The sequence below is a fragment of the Martes martes genome (genome assembly GCF_963455335.1).
Source record: "Martes martes genome assembly, chromosome: 3".
NCBI classification, from domain to species: domain Eukaryota; kingdom Metazoa; phylum Chordata; class Mammalia; order Carnivora; family Mustelidae; genus Martes; species Martes martes.
In genome coordinates, this window is record NC_137890.1 from 53,842,917 (window position 1) to 53,857,173 (window position 14,257).

Consider the following 14,257-nt stretch of genomic DNA (forward strand, 5'->3'; position numbering starts at 1 on the left):
TTCCCTTTTTTGTCAGTTGCTCCTTGAGGACAGTGACCGGGCTGTGGTGGCCTCCGTTCCCCACATGGCTCTGTGCCCACAACACTGCACTGCCCGGCACCTGCATGAGGGTAGAGTCTCGTTGGGAGTCTGCTCGTTGGCAGTCTGCTGTCTTCTACATGCTCTCTGAGTGGATGTGCTTTCTTATGAACCAGAATCTGGCAATTACTAATTGTATAGTCTTTTCTTTTGGGGGTTTGGATGGCAGAAAAGTTCCACATTTGGACTAAATGAGATCCCTAGACACAGTTTGATTGGAATTTATTGGGTCTCCACGACTCTTACATTCATCAAATATTTTTTGAGCATTGACTCTGTTTGTGGTAGGCTTTGTGCTAGATGAGATTCACAGATGTGAATAATAAGAGTAGTTCCTGCTCTCAGAGAATGTACATGTCCAGAGGATGACAGGCATGTAGAAGATAGTAAAATACAGTGTGATCTAAGCTATGACAAGGCTTGGCCTTGGGTGTTGTGGGCAGCATGTGACCTGGGCAGGTGGAAAGCAGGTGACAATTAGGCAGGGTGTCATCTGGTGTCATGTGGGAGTTTGTCAGAAATGTAGATTTGCAGGGCCCAGCCCAGATCTGCCCAATCTGAAACTCTAGTGTCTTAGGAAACTCTCCATTAGATTCTGTCGCTTGCTAAAGTCTGAGAAATACTGCCTTCCAGAATGTAGACTCATAAGCACACATTTAGGCAAAAAAACATATACTAAATTAAAATCCATGAAGTAAGGGTTAGCTGATGTGATTCCTACCACCTCAGCTCTTTCATAGTCTACAAGATTTCTGTACACATTTTTAAAAAATTGGTTTAGAGAGAGCATGTGACTGGGGGGAAGGGCAAAGGGAGAGGGACAGAAGGAATCTCAAGCAGACTCTGCACTGAGCCCAGAGCCCAATGTGGAGCTTGATCTCATGACCCTGAGATCATGACCTGAGCTGAAATCAAGAGTCAGATGCTTAACTCACTGAGCCACCCAGGTGTCCCTTCTGTATGCAAGTGAAGTGGAATGGAATCCATTTACCTTCAAGATCACCTGCAGAAAATATACACAAGGAAGCATGTGTAGCTCTCATCTAACCAGTCCAAGTGGACTCACAGAGCTGTCCTAGGCTGCCACAAATTCTACGTCAGCTGGGCGCCTGGGTGGCTCAGTCGGTTGGGCGTCTGTCTTCGGCTCAGGTCATGATCCCAGGGTGCTAGGATCAAGTCCCGCATTGGACTCCCTGCTCATCAGAGAGCCTGCTTCTCTTCCATCTGCCCTTCCCACTGCTTGTGTTTGCTCTCTCTCATAAATACATAAAATCTTAAAAAAAAAAAATTCTACGTCAATTAAATCATCAGTTAGTATTTTAAATGTGATACAAACATACCCACCTATGTAGGCTCATCATTATGGTAGGTTCCGTAAGGCATGCACACATCACCTGCCATTAAGGCACTTATGCCTGAGTTGAGGCGGTAGGTCCATTGTGGGTTGTTCAGAATGTCTGGAAGGCTGCTAAATACCATGGGAACATGGAGGAGATGCTAACTGATCTGGGCCGATCTTCGGATAAGGCCCCAAGAAATGGCAATTGAGCTGGCCTTACAAACAGGTGGAATCTGCATGGCAGGCAAAACCTAGCTAGCTCATCAGCATACACTGAACAGTCTGGAAATGGTCCAGACAAAGAAAGGCACTCTGTAATCTCATGGGGAAGCTGACATAACAATAAAAATGACGGTGATACGGAGCACCAGAAGCCACAAATCTCCCCTACAAGGGCAATTTCAGGGCCGGGAAGGCTGAGGTTTATAGGATTTTCTTGGGGGGGGGGGGAAATCAAACGAACAGAAATCTGAAAAAAAAAGATGAAGTGGTCCAAAGCTGGTGAGTCTCCTTGGGGGAACCTGCAGAGGTTTTGGAGAACAGCGGCCATATACCTGACCAGGCACTGCCTGCAAGTCTCTGAGGGACTGGGCGTGTTCACAGGTGGGCTGCTGCCTAGGCGGGTGACCGCAGAGACCTCCGTGCTCCTGCCGGCCACACACCTCAGATCTATCCCCTCATTCCTTCAGAAGTCCCCCCATCTTTCTGTAATGAATCTAAGCCATGATGGCCTCTTCCTGTGAGCACCAGCTTGCCTCCCCAGTTCAGCTCGTGCTCTGCCTGAGGCAGGAGCACGTGGAGGGCGCTCACGTGGAGGTCTGGTTTGCTGAAGTTCTGTGGTACCCTAAGTTAGATTTAAAGCCTGAGTTTGAGGTTCGCAACCTGCCTGGAGGTTTGAATACGCTGCTCAGTTACAGGTGGCTACGTCAGGGCCTCTGGTGCCCAGGAAAGCAGCTGGGCCGGGCGTCCCTCTGCACATGTGCGGGGTTGGGACAGGGAGGGGAGCCACACTTGGCCGGCAGTGGACTCACAGCCCTCCACTGCCCGGTGGACTGCCACCTCTTGGGCCCTGGAGAGGGAGGAAGGGAATGGAGAGAGGGGTCTCCCTCAAGGCTGGGGAGAGTTTTGAGGTTGAAGGATTTAGAGCACGTTTCCCCTCATTGTGGTGGGTCGAACAGATGTCTTTCCAGGTCCAACCTTGGTAGTTACCCCCAGGAAGCCCACCGATCCTTCATTTGCAGATTAGCACCTGAGCTTTTTGCTTCAAGTTCAAGAACTGATTTGTGGATCAAGTTTTCACGAAGTGTGTACATCCGTGCAGCCACAAACACACCTCCGTGCAGGCAAAGCTGGCTAGCAGAGCTGGCAGGGGCGTGTGTGTGCCGGCCGAGGGCCCCGCTCAGCTCCCTGCCAGGGCTGATTGAGAGGGGCTGGCGGGCAGCAGCAGGTGATGGAACAGGAAAACTTCCTGTCGCAGCCTTTCCCGCCCCCATCCCCCTTTTGCTTCTTCCCATCTCTCCACCTACTTTTCTTCTTTGTCATCTTCCTACACATTTCCTCAAAGAAATGCCACAGTCCAGTGAGTTATGTGGCAGGATAATGGATGAGGTCTGGAGATGAGCAGCATGTGTGAAAACGGGGAAGGCCCGCCCTGTGCCATGTCACAGAGCGCCTCTGGCTGAGCCCGGGCGAGACCCATGTCTCAGGCGGGGAACTCACCACTGCTGACTCCGGGCTGGCTGTGGCATTTCCCACCTCTCCCCTTCCTGCTCTCCTGCACTATCAGCATGAACTAGGAGTGGGGGGGGTGTCCCACAGAACACTGAATAGTCTAACATTCTCAGGAGCCCCATGGCACCACAGGGACAGGACTCAGAAGGGACCTTTCCAGGCTGGTGAGTCCCTGCTCCACACTCTTTTCAGACCACTACTCTTGGTGCTGCGCCAGCAGGAACCGAAGCTGTTTGAGTCACAGAGGCTCCTGAGACTCTCCCTTAATGTCTTTGAGAGGCACTAGAACAAACTTCTGCTTCTATCCAGCTTTTGGACTCCAGGGTTTTACCCACAAATGTTCCCAGACTTTCTCCCTATTCACTTTTGATCAGCATATCGGGTAGCGCTAAGCCATAGAGCTGTGATTAAGCCCTCTGGGTCTCTTTGACTTTAAAATGATGTTGCTTGCACTCAAGTCATGCCTGCGTGCTTATGCATGCCTCTCTCGTTGATGGTTTGGCCGTATTAGAAATCTTCTTGGCCACATTAGAAATAAAAATTTCATTCTTTATTTGGGATTAGAACTCTTTTTGTTTTTAATTGATCACTCTTCTTAATCTCGTGCATATTCTCCAGAGGGTGGACAAGCCTCAGTGGGGTAGGGGTGGCCTGGTTCTGTGTGCCCAGGCCTGGGATCCACACAGAGAACAGGCTCCATAATCCTAAGACCGCCAAGAAGTCTGACCTGCCGTTCACAGCACAAAACCCAAATATCATGTCTTGTTATTATTCTTCTAAATAATTCATCAAGTATATACCGTTTGCCTTTCTCTTCAGAAGGCAAATATTCTTGGGAGTTGTTGTTTCCTCTACTGCTGAGGAACTCAGGAGTCTCTCTGCACGCTAACACCCAAACGTTAGAACTGGCTGCATATCTCCCCACTCACCACGTAGGTGCTGAGCACTAACATTTCTAAACCGTCCGTGGATCTCCCGCCATCCCTAAATCCTACTCAAACGGGAATCTTCCACATTCGAAAAGTGCAAAAACGGTAGATGAATTAACTAGTACGTTGTTAATGTTCACAGCATACTGTCTGTGACGGCAAGAACAAATATTTTGAGGTCCCATGGCAGGAACTGATTAAAACTAGAGCGTATGTGTGGCATAAAGTATGAGGCCGTCATTAACAGTCATAACTAAAAAAATACTTAATAACACGGGGGAAAGGCTAATGATTTATAAGGGGAAAAGCATAGGCTATAAACTGCCAACAGGATATGCTTCAAGTGTGGTAGACGAGTGTACGGGTGCTCACAGAAATGAAGGAATTACAAAGAAGTGGAAACACCAATTTCTGAGTGGTGAGATGGCAGGTGGTTTTCTTTTTCTTCATATTTTTCTGCATTTTCCAAATTTTCCACAAAAACAGATGGTGCTTTTAAGAAAAGAAGCATTCACAGGTATGTAGATCGGCTCTATTTGTCGCCAGTCTTCCATTTTAAACAATTGCTTTGCTTCTACACCGGGCAGGATCATTCAACCTTTCGGGGAAAGTACATTCGGTTTCTTCAAGCTCAAAAACTTTTGTTTCAGATCTTGGCTTTAGCTATCTTGGTATCGATGTCCGTGTCAGCCCATTTTACATAGAGCTGAAATTTAGGTCTCTTTTGCTTACTCTTCTCTAGCCTGGCCTGGGGAAAGAAGGTATTTCTACTTCTCTAAGCCCAAACCAGAAGCTTTATTGGACATGTGTTTATCCTGTTACCTGCTCCAAATCCACTACTGGCCAAGCAGCTACTACCGAGTCAGTCAACTCCCATCCTGACAAAAAGGACGGAACCGTAGCCCCCAGGTCCAGCTGGGGAAACACACTGTCGGTTGGCAGTGAGGAGCTTGCTAAGATAATGTCTCAAGCGTTTGCTGGAAACAAAAGCACAGACCATGAAGCCAGCCTCTGCCCCCCCCCTTTTTTTTAATTTTATTTATTTATTTGACAGACAGAAATCACAAGTAGGCAGAGAGGCAGGCAGAAAGGAGGTGGGGAGGCAGGCTCCCTGCTGAGCAGAGAGCCCAAGCCTCTGCCCTTTTTTGATGGCAGCTCCCTCTTGTCCTTCCCTGGGGCTCTGTGCAAGCCAGAAAGTGGTACAGGCCTCTTCCAGGCATTGGTCCCTTTCAAGGGTATAGGGTTGGGATGTGTGTGTGGGTTTTTTAAGACAGAATTACAGATTTCATGGTAACAGCACAACATGTGGTTAATTCACAGCAGATAATGTAAGGCTGCTGCGTTGTGGCAGGAGAGGGTAGGAGGGATAGAGGATGGGGAAGGGAGCACTGGCAGGAGAAAAGCAATGATGCTACAGGAGCTGTAATTTAAGGAGAAGACCAAGTCCTGGAAGTCAGCATTTGGTATATGAGGAGAGTTGTATATTATAGTGTAAAGGGAATTCTCGTCCATTACAAGTCTACCTTCTTGATTTCAAACATCTCCTGACAAGGGTTCCCTCAGGCCTACACATGTGGGTCCACGTCTCCCTGAAGAAAGACAAAGTGGTTGCTGGTTTTCCAGTTGAGCTTCTCAGGGGTCCTGAAGCTCCCTGTGTATCTACATAGCACATCCCATTCCTGTCAGACTCTCCTCTTCGTGGGGCCAGTCCTTCTGATAAAGGACTCATCTCCAGAAAGTTACTGGAAACATGCAATTAAGTTACCTCAAGTCTGTGATGCCCACTGTGATACTAACTTGATGGTGGAGAGTGAGCCCTGATAGATTGAAACAGAGGACAAGCAAGTTTTGCTAAGGGTGGGGTACGTGATGGGAGGTCAGCTCCCCCTGGGCTAGAACCATGTTGACGTGACTCACTGATGGATCTCCAGCCTGTGGCATAGCAGCTGGCCTGTGGAAGGCCACGGTAATAACAATACGTAACACGTACCAACCATGTCCGTACCGCTAAGCCATGCTCACAATGAACCCTGTGAAGCAGGTGTGAAATTAACTTCAATTTAGAAGTGAAAAAAATGTTCGTGCAAAGGGGCAGTGATCACTCAAGGTCTCCTGGACAGTAAGGGGCAGAGCCAGGATTGAGGCCAGGCCGCTTGGTGCTGAGACTTGTTCCAAACCCTAACACTCTGCTGCCTGCCTCCCCACTCAAAGACTACTTGATTAATAGAGCGAGAAGAGGATGGCGGGACAAAGCAGCGACTCCATAAGGCTGAGGGCAGTAGGATATGGTAAGAAGAGGTCCGCATGGCTAGAGGAAGTGTGACCTCTGTAGTCTCACACCCCAGTCCCGCTAGGCTCATGCTCGCCAGGTCAGGGGCACGTATTGCCCTCACAGAGCCTGTGGGATGAAATGTGGGAAGAGTGGTCCCTTCCATATCATCTGCTCCCCTTCCAGTTCCAGGTCAGGGGGGCCCCCAAGAGCAGGTAGGTAACAAGTCGTTATGGAAGGAAAGGAGGGAGCCAAGGTGTCTTGGTCTTTTTTTTTTTTTTTTAAGGATTTTATTTATTTGGCAGAGAGAGGTCACAAGTAGGCAGAGAGGCAGGCAGAGAGAGAGGGGGAAGCAGGCTCCCTGGCTGAGCAGAGAGCCCGACGCGGGACTCGATCCCAGGACCCTGTGATCATGACCTGAGCTGAAGGCAGAGGCTTAACCCACTGAGCCACCCAGGTGGCCCGTCTTAGCCTTTTGAGAATATGGGACCATTCTCTTGTGGGGCTTTCCTTTCTTCTTTCTTGCCTTATTTACTACACCAGTGTATATTTTTACCTCCTGTGCTCGCCAGCCTCAAGGATGAAAGCCACGTTCCAAAACCCGGCAATGGACCCAGCCCTTGCGGAAGTTCCGCCACAGACATCATTAAAATACAGGGTTAAGAGTGGCTTTCTGCTGCTGTGCGCGAAACCTGAAGAATGTTCTTCACACAGTATCTCTTCTCTACACTCCTAACATCTTTACTCTGACAGATTTAAAGACAACTCTGAGGATTTACTTTCTTACAGAGGCAGCGTGAAAAACTGAAAAGTCTTTTCTCTTTTGTGTTTTTGTTTTATTGTTGGGTGCGAATGGTGTTGTACTTGACAGTGGGAACCTTCAGTATCATGAATTAAGTCTCTTCACAGGCTGCAAATGATTCCTCTAACCCCAGTGTGTGAGCCTGAACTGGGCAACCAGAAGACTGTGGTGTCGAGGCTTTAGTATAGCAGACACAAGGGCGGGAACAGTGGAAATTCATGGAAAGTTCTTAGACCAAATTGTGTATATACTGCAGGCTTCAGCCACCACTGTACTTGACTCCTCCAAATTCTTTCTACATTTCTCGCATCCTCTCCCTTCCCCTCCACATTCTCACCAAACATCCACACGTAAGGATCATGGGTGGGGAGAGCTCTGGGGAGAAGGTCATCAAAAAAGAGATGTAAGATGAGCACAGATGATCTTTTTATTTTTAGACTTTGGTTTCTGTTATATATAATTACTAGGGGCCAGGCTAGTTGTTTAGCAGTTCTGGGGATTAGGAGATAGCTCAGAGACAGAGATAAAAAGGAAATTCTTAGTTTGCTTTTTAGGAAAGGAAACTAGGTCTGGAATAACTGAAATTTCTAAAGGAACTGTGATCAAGGCTAAACTTGGCTACACTTAGAAAGCTGGACTGCCCAGCTGTCATTAACATATCCAGTTCCAAACAGAAGGAAAAACCTATTTAAAACCAGAAAGTGCAGTACTCTTGGAAAGCAAGGTATTTGCAGGTGATCTCAGTTTCCGGCTCTGATGGTTTTAAATCAGACCTCAGAAAACTTTTCTCATGCGCATGAGCTCGCAGATGTTGTGATAGGGGACAAGGGTAGGTTTTTTAAGGCGCTTTGGTTTGGGGACCTCAGGAATACCAGACAAGGTGCTGATGGTCAGAGAGTTGTTGTTCAATAAAATGTAAACACAGTAGAGAAATAATAGTAACAGACCAAATCTACGTGTGGTTAATATCCCATAAGCCTGACAACTCTTGGGACTAAGGCAACAGAGTCAGTAAATTACAAGACTAGACATATTTTTTATGGGTCCCTTCAGGACCACTAATGGATACCATAAGTGTACATCTGCTCTACCACATTCTAAATGCTAACAATTCTGTAAGTCTGACACTCCCTGCCAGACTTGATGACATGGCTATTAATATACGGTATCCCCCAGAAACAAATATGAAAGATGCAGAACAAGATTTACGGGCATGTTAATTACAGCACTATTTATAATAGTGAAAAAATGAGAAGTTAAATGCTTAACACATAGGCCTGTGGTTCAATTATTGCATATCTGCATTATGCAGTCATTAAGAATCACGTCTTTGAGGAACATTTGGTGACAAGGAAAATACTTAAGATATAATGAGAAATCTAAAAGGTACAAAACTGAAAATAATATGATAATATTTATTTATGGATTTTTCCCTCTGGTCATATATATGCACATGACTGGAGAGAAGGAAAATAAAACATTAACATGGTTACCTCTGAGTAATGAGATACTAAGTGATTTTTCTTTACCTCTGTATTTTTTTCTGTAATTTTCCAGTTCCATACAAACTACTTCTTTTACAATACAATGTATTGTTTTTAAAAAGCACTTGTCAACTCTCACAAGAATATCCAGCTAAGCCAGCACCAGTCCTGTATAATTGTTACTAATAAATAGTATGCAAAATTTCTGCATACGTGAAAAATGACAGTGAAAAAAAAAATCTATATGTCTTTGTCAGTAACCTCTGGGCCAGAGGCTTTAAACCTCATGAACTGCATTAAAATTCATCCTGTCAAAATTCCGCTTTCCACATTAAACACTTCATAGGCCTAAGTGAAGAGAGGGAACTGATGTTGAGTATGTAGTCTGACCCCGGTGTTTATGTATCTGGTTTCCCTGAGCACGCTTATGGATAGGGAAGGTGAAGTTCAAAAAGGTCAAATAACTTGCCCTGGTCACAAGCTTATTCAGGGGCCAAAATGGGACTTAAAACCTCTCAGTCTTGTTTTAAAGCCTTGATTCCTTCTACCACTGCAGAGCTGATGGAAAATTTAGATGGGACACAGCTTCATAGCAGACATTTAAAAATATCTTCACAAGCTCAGGGGCTTCTCATTTGGCCAAAATAACTTATTTTTGTTTCTTTTCATTCACATCACCCCAGTGAAGGTGGTAGGGAAACTGCCCAAAGGAGACAACACTACAGACAAAAGAGAGAAAGACAGGTGAAGAGCCCACTTACTGGGAAACCCCTGAACAACCAGGCAGTGATTATGATGACTACCCAGCCTTCTGGTCCGTGAAGCCGTGGCCACCAGCTGTGACCAGCAAGTGTGGCTGGGCTCAGTCTTCCACAGATATCTCACCCACCCCTGGTCACGATGCTGCTCCTCCCTCCTACTTGGCCTGAACCTCATCTCCCAACAGTCATTTCTTCTGCTGATTACAAAGCCCATATCCTGGATTCCAGAGAGGAATTTTTCAAAGCTAAAAACTTCCCTTTAGGAAGAACAAAAGACCTCAAAGATGATCTTCCACTTTTTTCATTTAATAATGAACGGCTTTTGACATTTCTCAAAATGAGAGCCTAGGGACTAGATATTATGGTAGGCTTATCTTCACAAGTATCGTCAATTTAATTAAACCAACAGATGAGCCCATAATCGTAACTACATCCTGCTCAGAACCTCACAGTTACAAAGTAATTCCACGTCTGTTCTCTCATTTGCTTCTCGCCATAAGCCTTATGGAAAGAAAGGCAGGTAACACCATCCCCATTTACAGACCAGGAAACTGAGGCATACTGCAGTTTTGGCTGCCTTGCTGGATTTGATGGTAGCTTCCTTGGAAGGCACAGAGGGACTGACTGAGGGGAGAGCACATGAAGGTTCTGGTTGAGAACATGGCAATGTGTTGCTGGAGGACAGAACCCTAGAAAAATCTCTAGGGTAAGGACGGGGCTTATGAAATATTTGAGTGGGAAGAGAAAATACTTCAGTAGAAATACTGCCTGTAGAGAGCTTCTTTCTCTCCTTTTCTACTTTCTCAGGACTCTCCATTCTTCAGAGCCAACCCAAATCTGGGAAGCCTTTTTTTTTTTTTTTTTTTTTTTAAAGATTTTATGTATTTATTTGGCAGAGAGACAGAGAGAGCACAAGCAGGGGGAGGGGCAGAAGGAGACAGAGAAGCAGGCACCCTACTGAGCAGGGAGCCTGATGCCAGGCTTGATCCCAGGACCCTGAGATCATCACCTGAGCTGAAGGGAGACGCTTGACTGACTGAGCCACCCAGAATGGAAAGCCATTCTTAATTATCCACCACAAGGAAACCATAATAATACCACCTTAAGGTTCCCACGTGCCTTAGTTCGTTGCAACATCTTGACACATTTCCGAGGGTAGCTTTGCCATCTGTTTTACAAACAGAAAAACGAAGCTCAGGAGGGCTCGCCTGCCCCAACTGACACGGTTAGTAAGACGCGAAGTCCAGATTTCAAACTACATCATGTCACAGCTGCCTCATGTTCCTGTACACTTATCACATCTTGTATATCGCTCAAGTGTCCCCTTGTTCTTCCACTGAGTTCTAAGTTCTCGGAAAGTAGACGGCAAGCCTTACGTTTCCTTGTAACCGTCCCCATTGCCAGCACTTAGCAGAGCTCCATGTACACAGTAGGTTCTCAATAAACGTCAGACGTTAACTATCTATTTGGTAGGAACAACAGCTATTAAGAGGGATTTTTTGGTGCTTTGGATGTCAGGCTTTCCGCAGTATATAATTAAAACAAGAGTGAACATGAAATGTATAATTTCTCCTAGCTCTAGCTTAATCAGGCATTCATTGCCATGTCTGATTCTGTGTTAGATAAAAACTGCTTAGTAAGCATTTTCTGTGATGAGGATAATCAAATACATTCAGATATCAGATTTTTAAAAAGACAAAAGCAAAACCATCCAACCCAGGGAGAGACAATGATCTACACCGAATAATGTTCCATCTGAGACTGAGGACCTTCCAAGGCAAAGACTAAGGTTGGCAACTGGATACGTAAGGAAAACAGAGAGGAAATCAGGGTGCTCACTGGGATCTTGTATCAAGAAGATGGACGGACCATGCTACCGTTCTGGGTCAGAAACAAAGAGAGGCAATGCTTTCAAAGGCTTTTCTGAGAGAAAGAGTTTGCTCTGAATCCTCTCCAGCATAACAATCATTTCATTTCCACCTTCAGTGACAAACAAACTTAATAAAATATACATGCAATATACTACTTATTACCCTGTTTGGTCTCATTCCATTTGCCCTCCCAACCCATCCTTAGTGTATAGCTTTGAAAATATAAAGGGCTCAAAGAAATTCACTGAGATGAGAATTTTTACAATAGAGATTGGCTCATGTACCTTGAAACTGACGTTTGCTAATCTCAGCTAACAACAGCAGTACCTGTCTTCCACACTTTATTGCCAAACCATTCACAGTAATCTTGATAAGCCACTGAGAGGTAGGGCTTCTGACTTCCTTGGTGTTATAAATAAAATGCCACATACCTGTGGGCATTCAACCAACATCAAGCAACAAGAGCAAATATCAGGTGAGCGGTACCTACATTTGTGTCCTCATGGCTGTGGCCATTGGTCTCAACCAATTCCTTGGTACCTTTTAACTGCAAAAGAAAAAACAAAAAGCCCAAATGAATAAGCAAGCATATCTGTTAAGTATATATCATCCTGTTAATTCTGATTTACCTTGAGGTTGCACTTTATAAAACTTCTGAGAAAAAAAAACCAGATGGAGCACATAATTCTAATGAGTCTTACTGAAACCAGTCGGAGACCAATATTTTATAAAACTTGATGGCTGGCAAAAAATAAATGGGTCTTGGTCATTATTTTTTAAATAATAAGATTAGAAAGCAGTTCCACAGGCATAAAATGTATAAAATTGGTTCTTAAGAATAATAAATGATTTCATTTCCTAGTTGTATTGCTATTAATTTCAACCCTGCAGCGTTTGCAAGTTGCCACCAGCTAAATGATGTTATACTAACGATTACTTGTGAATGATGTATTTTCGGTTGTTCTAACACGCCGCAGTGCTACTCTATGTGTCCTCCTTGAGAACATATTTGAATGACTGGCATTGTTTCTGGAGGCCTGAAAAAAAAAGATGATTTTCTTCTTTTTGTAAAGGAAGGATAGGGAAGACATTTCCTCGGTCACTGAGGCATCAGAAGAAAAGCTCTTTCTCAAATGAGATTTTTAACAGTGAACATTTGAAAACACTATACTCTCTTTACTCTCTCAGAAGGCTTAGGAGTGATCCGTTATCAGGAGGTTTCTGGAAACCTTTAATTGGCATTTTATCCTCGCCCGGCTCAAAGCAGACATTTGGAAGCAGAGAGCAAGGGCAAAGGGTGAGCAGACCTCGCAGCTGCCGGCCGGTATTTCTTCCTGCCTTATTAGTGCTTAGGAAGCAGCAGCTTCGTCATCATCTTTTTTTATGCCAAAAATAAAGTATTCATGGCAGGAAATAAATGCTTAAAGTTGGAAAGAAAAGAAGAAAATAAATGCATGTATATTGACAGTGCATCTGATCCAGAGTATTGGTTCTTTCTGGTTATTTGTACATATTAAAACAAAAGCGTCTTTTTTTTTTTTTTTTTAAAGACAATGTCCAATTCTCAGCAAGAAAGCCCCACACTCTCCATGCCAAGAGAGGGGCTTTGCCAGAGGAGGGGTAACACGAAGAAGCTGAGGCTGGTGCAGCGGACTCTGGGCCAGAGGCTCTTTGGCTCATTTGCACATCACTCCCACTTGAGAAACAAGAATTGCGTCCACTGGTCTTCAGGGCTCCCTCACTGATGTTTTCCCACACAACTACAATATGTTACAGACATGAAAAGCAGACGGGGGCGCCTGGGCGGCTTAGTGGGTTAAGCCTCTGCCTTCGGCTCAGGTCATGATCTCGGGGTCCTGGGATGCAGCCCCGCATCGGGCTCTCTGCTCAGCAGGGAGCCTGCTTCCCTCTCTCTCTCTGCCTGCCTCTCTGCCTGCTTGTGATCTCGCTCTGTCAAATAAATAAATAAAATCTTAAAAAGAAAAAAAAGAAAAGCAGAGAAAAGCAAACGGGCCCCACAGTGACAGCAAGACCAGCCAATATCACAAGGCATGGAAGGACTCAAGACCCTCTCTGCGTTCCTGGCGAAAGGTTTCTGTCTTGCAGGTATTTCCCCCCACCCCGGCCCTTCTCCTCACCAACCCTTTCTGCTCACGTTATGTCCTGAAGCTCTGCTTCCGTGACACAGAGCTGGCTTAGCAAGGGAAGACTTTGATATTTTGCTGTGGAAGTAAAGGACCACGTCGTGGAAGCCAGTTCCACCCTTTACAACTTTACTGGCACAGATAGGCCCACTGCTCTCCTCCCTTGTAAAAAGATTCCATCCTGATGCTCTACGTCCTCTTGTCTTTGGACACTCGCTGTTGGCTCTCCTCATACTCCCTGTCCACCGGTCCTGCTCCCTGCCCTGCTCTCCTCTGCCAGAGCCGCCACAGGCCACCGCTCCCTCCCACACCTGCAGGCTGGTCACTGCTTTGCCCTCACTGGCCTCCGACCATCCTTCTCTCCTCTAGCTGCTCCCCTCCTGCAGATGGAGTGGAGGGGCATCCTGGCTGATGATACCGGGGCTTGGGAAGGAGCTCCAGATGTCAAAAGCTGTGGGTTTGGAAAGGAGGTGAAGGGCAGGAGCTGGGGGGGCCTGAAGGGTCTGAGAGAAGCCGCATCCTAACAAATGAGGCAGGCTGGGAACCTTCCATAGGAGAACCTGGGGAATAATCCTGCCTCCCCTGATGGGGATGGGGCAGGGGTCACAACGGTAAGGGTCTACCCTCATTAGCTAGTCTTTCTTTTTAGGATTCCCATCAAATGGCATCACTTTGAATAGCAAAGTACTGGGTCTTCAGAATAAGGTGGGTCTCTTCCTGTGTGTGTGTGTGTGTGTGTACATGAAAACAAGACTCTAGGCGCACACAGACATACTCTTCCAGAAGTGATGACATACTCTCCAGGAGTGCCTACCTATGCAGGCACTGAACAAGGGTTTACACATGTAG

General features: G+C 45.9%; 1 protein-coding gene across 1 annotated transcript in view; it reads right to left on the reverse strand.

The window, feature by feature from the left end:
- The window catches only part of ENOX1 (ecto-NOX disulfide-thiol exchanger 1), a 560,820-nt gene that overhangs the window by 54,103 nt on the left and 492,460 nt on the right, over nucleotides 1–14,257 (reverse strand). The window contains exon 16 of the mRNA XM_080798203.1: nucleotides 11,755–11,811. Coding sequence (XP_080654329.1) covers nucleotides 11,755–11,811 — 57 coding nt within the window. The remainder of the gene's footprint in view (nucleotides 1–11,754; nucleotides 11,812–14,257) is intronic.